This window comes from Gopherus flavomarginatus, chromosome 3, assembly GCF_025201925.1.
Source record: "Gopherus flavomarginatus isolate rGopFla2 chromosome 3, rGopFla2.mat.asm, whole genome shotgun sequence".
NCBI lineage: Eukaryota > Metazoa > Chordata > Testudines > Testudinidae > Gopherus > Gopherus flavomarginatus.
In genome coordinates, this window is record NC_066619.1 from 216,307,744 (window position 1) to 216,326,887 (window position 19,144).

At 40.9% G+C, this 19,144-nt stretch overlaps 1 protein-coding gene across 2 annotated transcripts in view; it reads right to left on the minus strand.

Annotated features, from left to right (window-relative positions):
• The window catches only part of GLRA3 (glycine receptor alpha 3), a 155,460-nt gene that overhangs the window by 19,867 nt on the left and 116,449 nt on the right, over nucleotides 1–19,144 (minus strand). For both annotated transcript variants that reach the window (XM_050945353.1, XM_050945354.1), the window contains exons 6-7: nucleotides 18,258–18,395; nucleotides 1,318–1,532 (exon numbers count right to left, since the gene is read on the minus strand). In XM_050945353.1, coding sequence (XP_050801310.1) covers nucleotides 1,318–1,532; nucleotides 18,258–18,395 — 353 coding nt within the window. The remainder of the gene's footprint in view (nucleotides 1–1,317; nucleotides 1,533–18,257; nucleotides 18,396–19,144) is intronic.

Here is a 19,144-nt window from a genome sequence, read left to right on the forward strand (position 1 = left end):
AAAGACTGTCAGACATGGTTTATTTTCTGTTTATAGATCTTCTACAGTGAAACGGAACAAGTATTCCTTATATAGTTTACATTTTAAATGCTTTTGCTGTTTTTCTTTCTTTTTTATCTTTATTAAAAATATTTTAAATCTTTTATTAGTGTTTGCCATGGTAATTAACTGGCTGAGGTCTCTATATCAAACCCCAAACCTTTGGTGAAAACTGTTCAGTATTGGACAGCATAGGGTCATGGTCACACTTTTGGCTCTTTGGGCTCATATATTCCATCAAAATTAATGCAGCAGGGTCCTACACTGTGGGATACTAAGCTCTCTCTGCAACCAAAGGCATATTTATTTTGATCAGAGGACAAAAAGTCTGGCTCCAACAGCCAGGAAAATATTTATACAAAAACAAAAGGGGTAACAACAAACATATCAAATTATTCCCATTGATTTCTGTGGGAGTTCAGGGTGATTAGTCTTTCCTGTAAAAGAAAACTTTTAATGACACTTAGGCAATTTAAAAATGGACAACATAAATTTGTCTGGGGATTTCACCCATGCTGCTGACAGACACCTTTGTAAAACACTTTGGGCTAGACTGTCACTCTTACTCAGCCAGGCAATCCGAGTGTGGCTGTGGAGGTGATACTTGTCCAATACTCCTCACTGTAAGAAGATGGTGAAGGGGTGTTCTAAGAATGAGCCCTGGATCCATGAGAATAGCTGACCAGATGCATATAGTAAGCTCTTCAATTAAAAGAGAAATAACTTGTTGTGCCCCCAGAACCAGGGTGGGGAGCTGGAAAGAGATTGTTACTCTGTAAGTCATAATTTTTGATTTGTCTCTTGGTGGGAGAGTATAGCTACATGCTGCCCTTCTACTCACGGCAGACTGTAAAGCTGCAATATTCTCAATATTTGCTAAATACATTGGCTTGTATCACAATTGAGAAAGGGACAAACTCATCACAGACCAGCATATAAAAATCTGGGCAACACTAGTGGAGCAGTGAAGAACACAGTTTCTTCAAGATTCAAAATCTGTACCATTTAAGTCACTGGAGTTAAGCCAGTTGAGAATTTGGCCCAACAGATCAGTTGGTAAAGAAGTAGAATGTGTTCTGTTGAATGAAAAATTAAAAAAAAACCTAGATCAAAGTGGTTTATCTCCCTTCTGTTCATCCTTAATGAACAAATTTCTCTGTTAATAAGAAGAGCACATGTTGTAAAGGTTTTGGAAGGCCTCTGACAGCCATACAGAATCATCATTTGTACTAACACAATGATTCTGGTATAGTACAAGCAAAGTAGTTTTTAGCCTACCTTTGGAAGTGATGCTCGCGAACCTGAGCTTTGTGTTGTCATGGTCAGCACAGTTGTTATACCTAAAGCCACTCTGGCTGGTGCTGCATCCATATTGATCCAAAACGATACCCAGGAGAGAATGACAATCAGGAGACTCGGTATGTACATTTGAATGAGATAATAACCCATTTGTCTTTCAAGGTGGAATCGAACTTCAATGCATGTAAACTTTCCTAGTTGTAATCCAAAAAAAAAAAAAGTTTCATGAAAATAGGAAAGCTATTTTCATCGCTAACACACACTCTAAATAAAACATTTATATAAGCAGTTCAACTAGACTTGTCTTCTAGTGGAGTTACAACTGTTTTGATTGCTCTTTCAGTGTACATAAATTTCCCCATCACCATAGGAATGTGTTTGGAGAAAGAAATTGAATTTCCAAAATTTTCTCAGCTTGTAGAATTCAGTAAGCTGCTCTAGAATTGTGCTTATTCTGAAAGTTACTATCATAATGAAACACACTAACCATAATGGTCATAATGAGCAACAGGTCATTTTCCAACCTTTGCCTTCTGAGTTGCTATTTGGAGATACTGCCATCTGTAGAAGGACATTGTGCTCTCCTGTGCCATCAAACTTGCAATCCCATGGCTCAGTTTTAAGTTTAATTTTATTTCTAAAACATAACCTAAAAGGGAAATCTAGGCGGTCAGGGGGGCCTCAGGGTAATAATTAGAGTTGCTGACAAGTTGTGTATGCCTCATTCCCCTTCCAAAATGTTCTAACTTGAAAATCTAGTTACCAAGGTTTTCAAAACTTTGGGCTTCTAATTAGGTTACTTTTGGACTTTAGGAACCTGAATAAATGGCTTTTGTTTTTTTTCCAAAGTGCTGAGCACTCACTGACATGATTAAAAGTGAGCGGGAAATGTATTCACCCGTGGAAGTCGACTATCACTGTTGCCACCAAAACAAAACAAAACAAAAAAGTATTAATGCTCCTATGCCAGAATTTGTCACTGTTCCTGACCTTGTGGTGTTCTCCTTTTGTAATTCCCTTTATTTCTACTAAATATTAGCATTTGAAGGCAATATTATTGATTGACAGCAGAAATTATATTTCACCATGGATCTCTGTGCTTATTTGAATGAATGCATTTTAATCATTCTGGATTTTGGATGGATGCATTTATATTAATATTTAAAAGGTGTGCAGTTATTCCAGAAGATGTTGATTTCCAATCAGTTGTACCAATTATTTTTTCTGACTCATTTTTACCCATACTTTTATACAAAATCCCATGCTTATTATCACATTCATGTACCATCCTGTATTATCTTTGTACTGAAACAGCATTATCTAGCATATAGAAATCAATTTCCAATTGATGAAGCTGAGTTAAAATTTCTTACATACTCCACTTCTGGACAAATTAAATGACCGGTAAAGTGTATCATTTATTTTTCCTTAAGGTAGCTTTGTTATAAAGCCATTAGTCTAGTCTGTAGATTTTGTAGTAAATTTCATGGAGCGTAATCCCTATTTCTGTGAAGTAACACAAGTGTCCAGATTTAAGTAAGACTATGGTGATGGGACTCAACTGTTCTATGCAAAAATTCTATTTTAAAACTAGAGAAAATAATCTCAAGGAGTTTTATAGCTACCAGCTCAATCATTCGCATCACTCATAATCTCCGTCTGTAACTCCTAAAGAGAATTCTCTAGTAGTGCTAATTTCTCTAGCCCAATCCTACCATAAAACCCTGGCACATGCCTTGTGTTGTTTAAACTTTTTCAACCTCCCCTTCTCTGGCCTCTCTGATCCACTGATGAAATCCTGTCCTACTGAAGTAAATGGGAATCTCGACATTGATTTCAGTGGGGTCAAGATTTCACCCCACATCTCTCCCTCCAGTCTATTCAAAATGCTGCAGATAAAGTCATCTCACTTAGCAGTTTCACCTCTTCCATCCGCCTACTTGAATGTCTGCACTGGCTCTAAACTTTTGCATCCTTGTCTTGAAGGTTCTACACAACTATGCTTGTTATCTTTGCTCTGATAACTCAATACCCCTTAACAGTCCCCTGGTCTCCTTCTCCAATCAGCAATCCCATTCTTTTTCCTCAAACAGTCCTCTTTGGCTAGAAAACCCATTCAGATTTTATATGCCATATAGCCTCATTTTCCTTTTTCCTCTCAACTCCCTTCTTTTGCCTCCATTTTCGAATCTTGACCTAGGTATCTCACTTATTAAAACAAACCAGAACAACAACAACAAAAAGACCCTCACAACCTTTATGGTAACAATTTTTATATATAACATTATTGGGGAGACATGAGATACAATATCTCATAGCTCTGTTCATTGTCATCCCTTTTGCATGTTGTATCTGAATTAGATCCTTGAGGCAGGGACCTTTCTTAATACTTGTCTGTAAGGGGCCCTGCATTTCTATGGTGCTGTCTAGATAACAGCTACTGAGTACAGGGCAGCAGTCTGGATGAAACATGCTTGAAAATTACTTAAGGACTCATAAAAAGAAATGTCTTCATTAAGGCTGTGACTTGTAATGCTTACAATTAGTGGAATAGTGTGTGAGTGACAGCACTTCTCAATAGACTAGTCAGATTTAGCAGGCCTCAGGCTAAGTGATGTCTGAACAAGAGGTGGTGGTAAACACAGTCAGGGGTAGTATAGAGTGTCTGATATGCCATGGGGAGTCATAAAAAGAAAGTGAAAGTTCAAGCAAATCTGGGCTTTCTGCAAAGTCATTTCAATAGAGTTCTTGGGCTGTAGAGAGTGAGATTTAGCATCCTCTTCCAACTTCCCCACATTCCTTTTCCATTCTAGCTGGCAGCTAAGGGCATGGGAGGGGCAAAGAGCAGTAGAATGGATAATGCCGCCATAACTGGTGTGTGTGTCCGTGGGCTTGGGACAATCACTTATTAAATTTTTCCTCGTAATCATGAGGAGGGTGACAGTGCATTATACTCCAGATAGAGGTGTGACAAAGGGAGAGACACGCTAATTATCCAGGAGGGCCCAAAATATTACCACCACACAGCTCAGAACATGTGGTATTGGAGCATAAGCAATAAATATCACAATAGCCCTGGTGTGGTGCGGCCCCTTGCAACTGCAGGTTTGACAATATTGTCTGAACTGAGCCGAGAGGGCTAGGGGGCTAGAGAACAGAACCTCTTATAAGCAAAAGAGCCACAAGTGAAAGGAAGAGTGCAAATAGAAGAGATTCTAATAAAGGCAGAAATGGCGATGGGTTATGATCAAGCTAAGATTGACATGGCATTGGGTGACATTTCAGACAATTACTGCTGATGTGTGAAGTGGCTTTGTTTAAGTGCAAAAAAAAGTCCTACAGCCAATGTTAAACAAGAATACAAAGAAATAAAAATGGAAGGAAAAATGATGGAATCCTGCTCCCCCTCTCCCCACCCCCCAAAAAAAGAAAATCAGCTGCTAGAAGGATTCTCTTTCCAAACAAATTCTATAACTGACCAGGAAATAATATTAGTAGTCAAGAAAGTCCCAATGCTGTGCACATGTGTGTCTGAGAAAGCATGTAAGTTGGGGGTTGGAAAGGGGTGTATGAAACCCTGCACCGAGGAGTAGGGGCTAGGGATGCTCTGTGTGCTAAGATAGCCCCACCTCTCTGGCCCTGCCAATCATGCATGGTAAGGAGGAAGCTGTAGTCAGCAAGGGGGAAACCCTGAGAAAGGAGTGATTCTTTCACCAGCCAGAGGAGGAACCTCCATGCCAGAGAGACTCCCCTAAAAAACTCAGAGGAGTCCAATGAATCCCAGGACCAAGCCCAATAGGGAGAGACTGGGGTGATTACCTGGGTGTTAAGGACTCCAGTAAAGTTGCTTCCCAGAGCTACTGACCTTTTTGTTGACCACAGGAACAGCTTGATCTCTGTTTGCATTTTTGCTTTTCCCCACCTGTTACAAAGTAAACAGACCTGCAAGGATGGGGCTCATTACAAGGACAAAGGGGCTGGGGCCTGGACCTGGCTAACCCTGTGTGGGTCAGAAAGTGTAGGGATAAAGTGAGAACTACCAAAAGCCAAGCAGAGTTGGACCTTGCAAAGGGAATTAAAACTAAGAGGAAAAGATTTTTAGCCATATAAGTAAGAAAGAAACAAAGAAAGAAGAAGTGGGACTGCTAAGCACTGAGGATGGGGTGGAGATAAAAGATAATCCCATAGAGTCTCATAGACTTTAAGGTCAAGATGGACCATTATGATCATCTAGTCTGATCTTCTGCACAATGCAGGCCACAGAATCTCACCCACCCACTCCTGTATCAAATCCGTGTCTGAGCCACTGAAGTATTCAAATCATGGTTTAAAGACTTCAAGGTGCAGAGAATCTTCCAGCAAGTGACCTGTGCCCCACACTGCAGAGGAAGGTGAAAATCCCCCAGGGCTTCTGCCAATCTGCCCTGGAGGAAAATTCCTTCCTGACCCCATATATGGTGATCAGCTAAACCCTGAGCATGTGGGCAAGACTCACCAGCTAGACACCCAGGAAAGAATTCTCTGTAGTAACTCAGATCTCACCCCATCTAACATCTCATCACAAGCTAGTAGTCAAAGACGAATTAATTGCCAAAATTAGGCTATCTGATTATACCATCCCCTCCATAAACTTATCAAGCTTAGTCTTGAAGACAGATATGTCTTTTGCCCCCATTACTCCCCTTGGAAGGCTGTTCCAGAACTTCACTCCTCTAATGGTTAGAAACCTTCATCTAATTTCAAGTCTAAAGTTCCTGATAGCCAGTTTATATCCATTTGTTCTTGTGTCCACACTGGTACTGAATTTAAATAATTCCTCTCCCTTCCTGGTATTTATTCCTCTGATATATGTATAGAGAGCAATCATATCTCCTCCCAGCCTTCTTCCAGTTAGGCTAAACAAGCCAAGCTCTTTGAGTCTCCTTTCATATGACAGGTTTTCCATTCCTCAGATCATCCTAGTAGCCCTTCTCTGAACCTGTTGCAGTTTGAATTTATCCTTCTTAAACATGGGAGACCGGAACTGCATACAGTATTCCAGATGAGGTCTCACCAGTGCCTTGTATAATTGTACTAATACCTCCTTATCTCTACTGGAAATACCTCGCCTGATGCATCCCAAGACTGCATTAGCTTTTTTCACAGCCATATCACATTGGCAGCTCATAGTCATCCTGTGATCAACCAATACTCCGAGGTCCTTCTCCTCCTCTGTTACTTCCAACTGATGCTTCCCCAGCTTAAACAATAGTTCTTGTTGTTAGTCCCTAAATATAGGTATGGCCCAACACCTAAACACTTTGCCTCAGTTTTTAATAAAGCTAATGAAGAGCTTAGGGATAGTAGCACAGTGGCTAATGATAACAAGGATATGGAGGTAGAAATTACCACATCTGGGGTGGAAATCAGACTCCAAACAATTTAATGGGACTAAATCGGGGGGCCCCAGATAATCTCCATCCAAGATTCTTAAATGAATTTGTACACAAAATTGCAAGCCCAATAGCAAGGATTTTTAATGAAGCTGTAAACTCAGAGATCATACACCATGCCTGGAGAATTGCTAATATAATTCATATTTTTAAGATGGGGGAGGGGGGAAGTGATCTGGGAAATGACAGGTGTGTTAGTTTGACCTCAGTTGTATTCAAGATTTTGGACAAATTTTGAAAAAGAAAGTAGTTGAAGATACAGAGGTGAACAGTAATTGGGATAAAATACAACATGGTTTTACAAAAGGCAGATCATGCCAGACCAACCTGATCTCCTTCTTTGAGAAGATAACTGATTTTTTAGACAAAGAAAATGCAGTAGATCTAATCTACCTGGATTTCAGTGAGGCATCTGGTAATTTCCCATTTGGAATTCTATCCATTAAATTGGAGAAGATGGGGATTAATAAGAGAATTGAAAGATGGATAACGAACTGGTTAAAGGGGAGACTACAGTGGATAATACTGACAGGTTAACTGTCAGGTTGGAGGGAGGTTACCAATGTGGTTCCAAAACCTATCTCTGAGGAACTAATTTTATTTAACATTTTTATTAATGACCTTGGCACAAAAAGTGGGAGGGTGCTAATAAAAATTGTGGATGACAGAAAGTTGGGAGGTATTGCCAATATAGAGAAGGATTAGAATATCATACAAGAAGATCTCGATGATCTTGTAAACCGGTGTAATAGAAATTTAATAGTGCAAAGTGCAAGGTCATGCATTTAGGGACTAATAACAAGAATTTCTTTCTATAAACTGGGAATGTATCAGTTGGAAGTGACAGGAGGAGGGGAAGACCTGGGTATACTGGATGATCATAGGATGACTATGAGCTGCCAATGTGGTGCTGCTGTGAAAAAGGCTAATGCAGTCCTAGGATGCATCAGGCGAGATATTTCCTATAGAGACAGGAAAGTGTTACTACCATTATACAAGGCACTGGTAAGAATAGTGTGTGGGGTTCAGGGCTCCCATGTGTAAGAAATATGAATTCAAACTGGAAGAGGTGCAGTAAAGGGCTACTAAGATGATCTGTGGAATGGAAAACCTACATTATAAGACGAGACTCAAAGAGCTTGACTTGTTTAGCCTAACCAAAAGAAGGCTGAGGGGATTGCTCTTTTGAAAATACATCAGAGGGATAAATACCAGGGAGGGAGAGGAGTCATTTAAGTTAAGCAGCAATGTGACACAAAAACCCTGGTGCCGGGGTGGGGGGAGGTTCTTTTTCATCTGCAGTGTGGGGGACTGGTCACTTGCAAGTTTAAACTAGTGTAAATGGTGGATTCGCTGCAACTTGAAGTCTTTTTAAATCATGATTTGAGGACTTCAGCACCTCAGGCAGAGGTGAGGGGTCTATTGCAGTAATGGGTGGGTGAGGTTCTGTGGTCTGCAATGTGCAGGCAGGCAAACGAGATGATTATGATGGTCCCTTCTGACCTGAAAGTTATGAGTCTATGAAGTTATTGTTGCAGGGGGGCCCAACCCATGTAGGATGGGACCACAGAGACACTTTTTAACAGGGAGGTTAAAAGGCTGAATCTACAAGCACAGTAAAGGCAGCACCTTCTGCTATCATGGAATACTGTGTGTGTGTGCAGAGAGTGGTGCTTTGCATGTTCTCAGATGTAGGCATCTTCCAATGTAATATCAGCACTAGTACTAACATGGAGAGGCAGGACTTCACTGTTATCAGCATTAGTGCTGGGATACCCTGGTGGGAGCATGTGTGTATATTCAGAGAATGAGGCCATGCAGGCCAACCACTGTGAAACTAGCACAGAATGTTAATATTAGTAATGTTTGTTTACTGAATGCTGTCAGTATAATGATTCACACATGCTAATGACTATTAGTGTGAAGGCAGTATGAGGTCTCTTGTTGTAGTATCACGATTGCAGGCACTTACCAAGACAAAAAAAAAAAAAAAAGCCACCACCAAAAAACCTCAGCTGGCAAAGCAAGGGTAGTGAGCCTAAGTGACTCATTATGCTAATGATTGGAATGGAGCTAGGAGGAAGACACTGCTATTGGCTGTTAATATTGGAGTCAGGAGTTAACTGTTTGCTAAGGGAATTTATACAAATAGGTACTTCCACAGAAAAGATGCTTGCCACTCCAAAGAGCTTATAACCTAAATATAAGACAAGAGACAACAGGTGGATTCAACAAACAGATGGCAAGTGGACAGATGGAGAGCAGGTAACAGTGAGATGATTCTGATTAGTGTAATAAGCCTACAGGACACCAGCTTCTTAAATATCATTAGTTGTTTTGAAGGCATCATGGCATAAGTGAGTTTAAGAAGAGACTTGAAAGTGGTTAATATAGTGGTTCTGAAGGCTTTTACAGAGAGCTTCTCTCATGCATGAGAGAAGCATGGCAGGAAGCACAGATGTGCTTTTAGAAAATTTGACAAATGGGTAGTCAAAGCTGGCATCACTGACAAAGTAGTGGCAGGGTTGATAGCTCCATAGCATTTGGGATTGTAAATGTGTGGGTTTGTTAGAATACTCACTTACACATTACTTGCTGTGTTAGATGTTTTTAGAGTGTTTTTATAAGCAATGGAGTACCTGACTTTTCAACATGTGAAATATCAAAAAATTACAGCTTTGCAACACTTAGCTTTGGCTGGAGTACCATCCTAGAGAAAAAACTCTCAAATGAGGATGCTTCTTTTCTCACTCAACTTAGCTCACACCAGAACAAAGCAAATGAGATTGGAATTCTCAAAATGTTACATGATTGGTCACATTTAGAATACTTTTTAATCGGATCAGCGTTTTCAGCTGATACAGGATACACACGTGCCAATCTGTTTTTTATGCTTACACTCCGAGGGGCCCAATTCTGCCCTCATAGCCATTACTTCTAATGACTGAAACTGTGTAAAGCTTCACCTTTGTACTAACAAATCTTTGTTTAATACTGGCATCCATACCATGATAGTACACAGCTGAAATGTATTATATCATTTTTCCTCTGCTTTCACAAAGTCCACTGAAGTCAATAGAAGGCTTTCCAAATCGCACAACTCAAATCCAGAACTGGGCCTTGAGTGACTCCAAATGCCTTCAGAGAACCTGGATTGGTGGTATTAATCAAAAGAGTTCTATTTCAGATTTGTCTGCTTTTACAGCTGTTTGGAAAATACTTTTTTTTCCTGTTGAAGAAAATGTTGAGGTTTTGGCCAAAATTGGAAACCCATTTTTGACTAAAAGCTGAAATATTTAAAACCAAATGTTTCAATCCTAAAATGCTGCCTCAGGAAACAATAGTTTAGGTACCTCATGCTCCCATTCTCCCATATGGGCAAGGCTCCCTGGTTGGATTACATCTTCCATGCATGATGGTGCATGATGATCTTCCTGCTTGGCAAGAGAAAGTGACAGTTATATGGCCACAATGCATCATGGGAGATGAAGTCCAGCTGGGAACTTGGTCCATGTAGGAGAAATGGAAGCATAAGGTATGTAAACTATGACTCTCATAAGGCACTGCAGCAACATTTCAGTATCAAAATATGTGGTCTTGACAGTTTGTTTTTATCCAAAAATGAAAATTTTCTATGCAAAAGCAGATACTATTTATGGAAAATGTTATTTAGCTGAAAACCCAATATTTCATCAAAATACACTTTCAGTAGAAAATGTTCAGCCATTTGTATTAATTAATGTCTCATCAGCTTCAGCATCAACATAATAAGCAACCAGTCACTTTAAAGAACAGGATATGAAAGAAGGGAGAATGGAGGAAAAATGTGTTTCTAGAGGGGGAGATTTTCAAAAGCACAAAGATCAATGGCAGTTGACTTCCTACCTGGTCTTTGTGCCTTTGAAAATCTCCTATTTATGATCTGGAGTTTTTCTTCACTGAGGATTTCTTGGTAAAAGACACAGGCATGTGGTTGTTGGATCAATGGTGGTACATGTACTGCTGTGTCCAAATGACATACAGGTGTTTGATTTCTCTTTCTACTATCTAGCCAGCCAGCAGCAATCAGTTTTTTGTGTGTGTGTGTGCTGTTTTTTTGTTTTGTTTTTTGGAAGTAGGGGCAAAATGAGCCAAGGTCCATGAAGAGATAGCTGCTGACTGGCATCAATCCTCCTTTGTCAAAAGAAGATGAGTTGCTCTTACTTTCTTTCTTCACTGAGCCATTATCAGTGTCACTATTAGGCAAATGAGTTAGCTGAGTTTACTGTGGTCAGTAAAAATACTATTTTGCTCAGAATGACCTGCAGTTGTTTGAATTATTCTATTCTTGTCGTTTTCTGAAATGCTGCTTAAGAACATTCCTCCTCCTCCTCCTCCTCCTCTTCCTCCTCTATCAGAAAATTTCATAAGGAAAACAAAACAACTTCTGTAAAACTTCATTAAAGATTATTTAAGGTTACTCAAACACATACACCACCAACGCAACCACTAAAAAAGCCTGGAAACTAAGTCTTCACCTACCCATTACAATTTACAACCGTGATTTCATCTTTATCACACTTCATTGCCCACATCTACTCACAAAACACATGCCAGTCTCCCTTCATGGAAAACATGCAACCTGATGTTTTCTGATTGCTCAGATAATAAACAGTTATAGCCTTAAAATGGGTGGTTGGAATGTGCAGTGCAGATTTTAAGTTGTTTAAGAGCTGTATTGAATAGAAGGAATTGTTTTAAGTGGAAACAGTTTGTAGTGACTAGAAGTTTACAGTTTGGGGACTTTTTGTCTGTAGTATGTAGTAGTGCTATTTGGGTAGTGTAATAAGGAAGTATGGTGTGTGTTGTTCATTTTTTTTTTCAGTAGTTGTCTGTGGTCATCATTAAGTTTGCATGATTTTATGTGACCATGAAGGGAGGAGGCATACGTGCTGTATGTGGTATATATGGATGAAGTAAAGTGAGGAAGACAAAACCATCCCTGTAGGTTGCAAAAAGTGGGTGGGAACTGAACTGGTGATTTTCTGGTTATTATGCCTGTGTTGGTATTGTATGTTTTGTGGAGCAATGAATGGGAATGTTGGATATCACTTGCAGCAGTGCCATGTGTACCCAAAGGGCAGTGAGCAGGGATGCTGCTGAGTGATGGTAGCACTGTTGGAAACAGGATGACACTGGCCACAGTTATGTTCTGTTGCTGGAACTGTTATGTTTCTATATTTGGAAGTAGTTACAAGTTTCCAAATGTCCCTAACTATCTGTACTTAGAGGAGTAAATTTTCAATTACACATAGAGCACCCAGGAGACTCGGACAAGTCTGCTTCTGCATACCATGCTTAAACTTCAGCAGTTAATGTTAATACATCTCACAGGCTGTCTCCTGATTGTGTTATTTACAGCAAACCTCAGGCATTGTCAACACATTAAGTCAACTTTATCTAATTCAACCATGAGCCTCTGAATTAATTAAGTCAATTGTGCATGGCCACACCATGCTCATTGTCTTGATGGAGTGCATCCTCACTATCAGTGCCTGCATTGATGCACAAAGCAGTGCATCGTGGGTAGCTATTCCAAAGTGCAATTTGTTGCAGTGTGTTTTGGGAAGTTTGTGCAATGCCTTATGGGACCAAAACACTGTCGCAGGGAAGAATGGGAACATTGCGTCGGAATCCCATGATGCACTGTGCTCAACAGAAAACAACCCAGCATTTTTTGTGCCTTAAAACTGTCGCATGTATGCCATAACCCCAGAAGCATGGAGCCTGCTCAGTTGTGCACACTTGTTGAGCATCTCAAACACCTCGTGCCTTCTCCTGCAGTATTTCCAGGGCCGAAGTAGGGTCCACCTCACAGAACATAGTAATGGCCTGCAAGCAGCCCTGCTGCAAGCCATTGAAAAAAACAATTCACAGTTGCTGCTGGCAGTGACAGAGCAGCTGCACTCTGAGTGCCATTTCTGGTCCTGTGAAACAAGCACTGACTGATGGGACCGCATCATTTTGCAGGAATGGGATGGCGAGCAGTGGGTGCAGAACTTTTGAATGTGGAAGGCCACCTTCCAGGAACTTTGTACAGAGCTTTCCCTGCCTTGCAGTTCACCAACACAAAAATGAGAGCTGCTCTGACAGTGGAGAAGCAAGTGGCAATCGCTATTTGGAAGCTTGCAATGCCAGACAGTTACCGATCAGTGGAGAATCAATTTGGAGTCAGTAAATCAACTGTGGGAGCTGCTGTGCCCCAAGTGTGCAGGGCCATTAATCAACTTCTGCTACGAAAGGTAGTGAGTCTCGAAATGTGCAGGACATAATGGATAGTTTTGCTGTGATGGGGTTTCCTAACTGCGGTGGGGCGATAGATGGCATGCATATCCCCATCTTGGCACCAGACCACCTTGCCAAAGAGTACATAAACTGAAAGAGATACTTTTCAATGGTGTTGCAAGCGCTGGTGGATCACAGGGAGCATTCCACCGACATCAGTGTAGGATGGTTGGGAAAGGGTCATGATGTGCACATCTTTAGGAACTTGCGTCTGTTCAAAAAGCTGCAATCTGGGACTTTCTTTCCAGGCCACAAAATGAACATCGATGACGTGGAGATGCTGATAGTTATCCTGGGGGACCCAGTCTTCCCCTTGCTCCCATGGCTTATGAAGCCATACACCAGCGATCTGGACAGCAGTAAGGAATGGTTCAACTATAGACTTAGCAAGTGCAGAATGGTGATTGAATGTGCCTTTGGTCATTTCAAAAGGCACTGGAGAAGTTTACTAACAAGGATGACCTTAATGAAGAGAACATCCTCATGGCTATAGCTGCCTGCTGTGTGTTCCATAATATCTGTGGGGAAAAAGGGGAGGGAAATTTTCCGTGGGGGTAGGCAGTTGAGCCAGATTGCATGGCAGCCATTTTTGAGCAGCCAGACACATGGGCGATAAGAAGAGCACAGCAAGGAGTGCTGCATATCCGCAAGGCTTTGAAAAGCCGTTTCAATAATGAGTCACAGTAATGTGAGCTGCTTGTCTGCATTGTACTTTTCCAAACCTTGACCTGGCTTGTATCACTGTCCCTGTAAAGCCAACCCCCTGCCCAAACCCACTGCTTCTACTCAATAAAAAAACATTTATTTCTTGAATCCATTTACTTTATTTAACAAACAAAGTAAAGAGAGAGAACAGAAAGAAGGTAACCTTGGGGAAAAAAGAGGTTGTAAAGTTGGAACAGGAGAAACATTTTCATTTGTGTAACAGACCATCAAAGGTCTGTGAATGGGCACCTTCTTTTCCTTGTACCTTTCCCTGAGTTAAGTGAAAGGGATAATGGACTTTTTGCCCATGCCTCAGGGAATACTTGGGGAAGGGTGATTCTGCACCAGACAATGCTGGCTAGCTGTCCACCAGGTTCTGCAAAGGGACTCTACTCTCCTTCTGTTCCTGCAGTTCAGCCAGATGCCTCAACATGTCTGCTTGGTCCCTCATAATCCGAAGCACCTCATACTGTGCCACACACTCTTGCTCATTGGAAGCTTTCCTGCTTTCCATGTCTAACTTCTTGGACAGTGAAATCCTCCATGCTCTCAGCTCTGTGTCAGCTGTCCCAGAGGCATTCATTATCTTTGTGAACATATACTCCCGCATTCTCTATCTCCTCCTTCTAATCAGCAAAAATCTGCTTTCAGGTGTTGATGACATGCTGAAGGACACATTTCCAGCTGTCAGTCATGGGGGAAAAAGTAAAGGAGCCATTGTACATAAATAAATTTTTTTTTAAAAAAATTATTACACTAGGTGTAAACTATAACATAATCAGAATCCATAACCATTCACTGTGATATTTTGCTGTTCCAGCCATGGAGAATAGCCCCCACCCCGGTCATGGGTGAGTGCACTTTTAATGAAGTTTCTGGCAGGCTCATGTCAGGAGCAGAGGTAGCTAGTCGAACAATGGCCCTTCCCAATAGCACCACAGGAAGCTGTTTATGAATGGAGTGCAGAGGGAAATGTTTTTACTCCCAAATTGTGGAATCTCTCATGAGGGGCCACAGTCCCTTATCAGACACTTTAAACTACTTGCCAACCCATGCTGAGCACAGTAAAGGCACATTAGTGGCTGTGTGGTTTGGTGATCCGGAATGTCTGAGGGTGGGGTGGGTCTACATGCCCTCCCTTTTTTTTCTTGTAAGAGCACTTTTAAATGAGAACTTCTCCCATTTCCCATAGGTGACCCTAGGTGATATCATTCTCCTGAGGATAACAGAGGCGGAAATGAAAGACATGCTGCAAGCATATGGGTATAGACCTGGTCCTTATCCTGCTATGCTGTGTACTGCAATGATGCCAGCAGAATTTATTCAGGAGTTGCATGGGAAAGTGTCCTACCCTGGTGGAAGAAATAAGACTGCCCTGCCCAGAAACCTTCTGCAAAGAATTGCAGAGTACCTCCATTAAAGTTTCCTAGAAATATCCATGGAGGATTCCCGAGCTATCCAAGTTCACATAAACAATCTTTTCTGAAGCGGCCCCTTGTAAGCAGAGAACCACAGTACTTCACTTTTTCTTCACAGTAAACATACAATACTACCGAATGTATGTGCCCACTAAAGTTTAACTGGACTTTGATTGTAACTGTATATTCACCAGACGTGCCTTCCCTGACATCATGGTCAACCGCCGTGATGTCCTGCGACTCACAGGTCTCCAGAGTAAAAATATTTCCTGGCTGTCTGGGAGAATGGATCCACCACTCATCTGTCTCCCATTCTCTTCCTCTTCCTCATCCACATCCACCATATCATCCTCCTTGTTGTCCTTAGACTCACACACCTGTGAGGTGTCCACATTGCTGGTTGGGGTGCTGGTAGGGTCACCCCCGAGAATCGCATGCACCTCCCTTGTCTTCTGGTACGCTTGGCAAGGTTTTTTTTACTTTCACACGGCACTGCTGTGTCCCCCTCATGTAGCCCTTCTCCCCCATTCCACAAGCAATCTTTGCATAGATGTCAGTGTATCTTCTGCTGGATTGGAGCTCTGCCTGCACAGACTCTTCTCTCCACACAGTAGTGAGATCCACCAACCAGGCTGGAGCACTTTTGGGGTGTGTAGTGTCCATGATCAGCTGTGTTCAAGCTGGCATGCTCTCAGTGCTGATCAAACGGGAAATGGGAAATCAAAAATTCCCAGGGCTTTAGCAGGGGAAAGACTGTTCCCTGTGTACCTGGCTGCAGTGCATCAGAGTTGAGAATGATCCCTAGAGCGGTCACAGATGAGCATTGTGGGACACCACCCTGAGGCCAATTAAGTCGAATTACACAACACTGCATCTGCACTACCTCACAGTTGACCCATGAAAATGGAATTCTCACTATGCCTCTTGCAGAAGTGGATTACAGAAGTCGACGTTTGAGGTGACTTAGGTCGTCACAAAGGACCCGGTAGTGTAGACACATACATTAACAGGTCAACTTAACGTGGCTTCCTTCGACCTAACTTTTTAGTGTAGACCAGGCCACAGAAAAGAGCTTCATATCGTGTGTTGTAACTACATCTATATTGAAATGATAGCATTTGTTAAGTGCCCAGCTATCTGCAGTTGTGAAGCATCTTTTTTTAATTAACCCATTTAATCTACTCTGATGTACGCTTGAGTGAGAAGTTTTAGTTTTCAAAAATGATTTCCTCATACTATGTTTTTGATGGAGTATCAGTGCACAGATTCAGATTAAGTGCCCTAGATAAACAATGAGTTCTCAAGCGCAAACTGCACATAAGTGATCACATATCAGCATAACATAACGGATGGAAATGAAACACTCGGATTATTAGATTCTTTTGACAATGACTATTATTGCCCACACAACACTGGATAATCATGACACCCACTGTAGAAAAGGGAAGACAAAAAAGATGTAAGGACTAAAACAACCTCCCCCATCCTCCAAAAAACAAAAAAAACTCCCAGTCTTATGGCATTAACCCCATGATGAAGACTGGAAAACAAAATAAAGCCTCCAGGCTAGACCATGAGCTGGACCTCCTGAGAGGTATGTCCTGAAGGCACAGCCTGGGGGGATTGAACACAAAGGTGACTTTTTAAGTTATCTTTGTGCTGCTCAGTTTCCGCTTGTGCTGGGAAACAGTGTGCTTCCTGATGTAATGCAGTCTCCTCACAGTTGCCTATGGACTGCTCCTCAGTCTAGAATGGATAGGCACCGACTTCCTCTCTACCCGGAGAAGGGGGTTGTGCTCGACCCCTGCCTCAGGCCTGCCCCCACTACATCCCTTCCTCCAAGGAACCATTAAGTAATAATCAACATATTTAGGTGACCCAAAATATTATCCCTAATTTTGCACCATACTTCTCAGAAGTCCATAATTTGAAAGGACGTGATTCATGTCCCAAAATTAACTACATCCCACACAAATTGGTTGTTCTCTCATGTTAATTGTTGAAAATTATTTCCATCACAAAAAAAGAAGTTAGGGATCCCTCCCCCCCACTAAAGGAATTGACTCCCACAATAATTTGTTTCCTGCATGAATAATTTTTGAATGGACTTCAAAGACTTGAAGTCTTTTTTGGCCATTGAATCTCACATTCGGGCCTCGGCAGGTTATATTTTTTTCCAGTTTCCCCATTAGTAATAACAAGAACAATAATACTTTATTTACTAAAAGCACAGTGGTATCATCTATAGGAGTACAGAGGAGGGACACAAGCTGGAACTTGTGAGGGTGAGGAATAAAGTCTGCTGAAAGCATATTTCCTACTTGTTAAAATAAAAAATAAATTGTGATATGGCAATTTCCTGCAATATACTGGACAAAACTTACTGGTTTTTTTTTTTATTTATTTAAATGAAATTTTAAAAAAGGGAGGGTGGAATCCTGGGGTTTTTAGCTTTTGCTATGTGTATTTTTAATAAAGACTGTACTTGTGGATTGAGAATTGGACAGTCACATTTTTATACAATGACAAATAATAAATAATGACTATTTTATACTTGTATTATTGAAAAAGCAATGCCTAGTATTTTCTATACACAGATTTAACTACTGAGACACATCTTTCAAATAATTCTGGGGATGATGAAGTATAAGGCCATAATGCTGAAAAGACTCTATGTAGGAAGACTCCTGTGCCCACGTGAAGCCCCACTGAAGTTAATTCAGCTCCATACAGGTGCAAGGCTCTGCCCTCATACTCACTTGCAGAACAATGAAGCCTGGCCTACCCATCTCTGCATAACTAATGTATTTCAGATGGCTATCTTTCCTAAATAAACTTTTATAAGAAAATTTAGAAATCTTTTCAACCATCAAGCAACTGTTTTGTTTCATTATGTTAATGCTTTCAGGGCATGGTTGTGTGTGTGTGTGTGTTTTGTAGTGTTATAACCTTCAGATGAGTTTTTAAATGATGTATTTAAAACAACAGAAAATAGCAGCAGCTGTCTTTCCAGTTGTAATGGACTAAGAAACTCACCTACCTGTATTGTAATGTTTGGTGCAATAACATAAATCTTTCTCTTCTTTCAACAGAAACTGTGGCAGAGTGAGCCCTTCTGCTACCTGTACAGCTCCCTTTTCTTGCCATTCAAAAATGAGATCATTCATTGTATATCCAACTAGAAAAACAAACAGAACAACAACCCATAAATCTCCTGCAAAGTTTTTAAAATACGTATGATGCACCAAATACCAATGTCCTATACAAATTATATGAGATGAGAAAAATAGCAGGTTCCACTATATCAGTCAGCCAAAGGGGATCAGCACTCATCTCAGTCATGCAGATCTAGGCTGACAGTTATTTATGTGGATCCTCCTAAAAACATATGGTCAAATAGATTGAGAGGGAGATTTTCAAAAGTGCCTAAGGAAGTTGGATACCTAACTCCCTTGGGTGCTTTTGAAAACCTCACCCTCTGTTTTATTTATTATGGAGAATATAGGCTCATTGATTTTAATCTTGTGAAGCTGTAGTATAGCTTTGAAATAGTGCCTTACACGCTCTTTTATTTTTCCTGGAGCTAAATGGCTCTGAAACAATTTAGGTCCCAATTAGGTGAAAATATACAGGTGAGTCCAGCAGTTCTCTTTCCAGGACTAAGGCCATAGTTGGCTTGAAAAGATATTTTTTTTTCTTTGAAGCAGGTGCAAGACCAGAAGAAAAACTAGTGATTAACTACCAAATCACTATCAGACTGTGATAATGTTCCTACATGCCTGCCTCCCTATCCCCACAGCTCTATGTTTTAAAAACAAACAAACAACTCTGTATGTATCATAATTGTAGCTTTAGGAAGATTACTGTATAAGTCAGTCCAAGTAGCTGTTTACACAGAATCGGTGGTATAACAATCCATGTCATGGC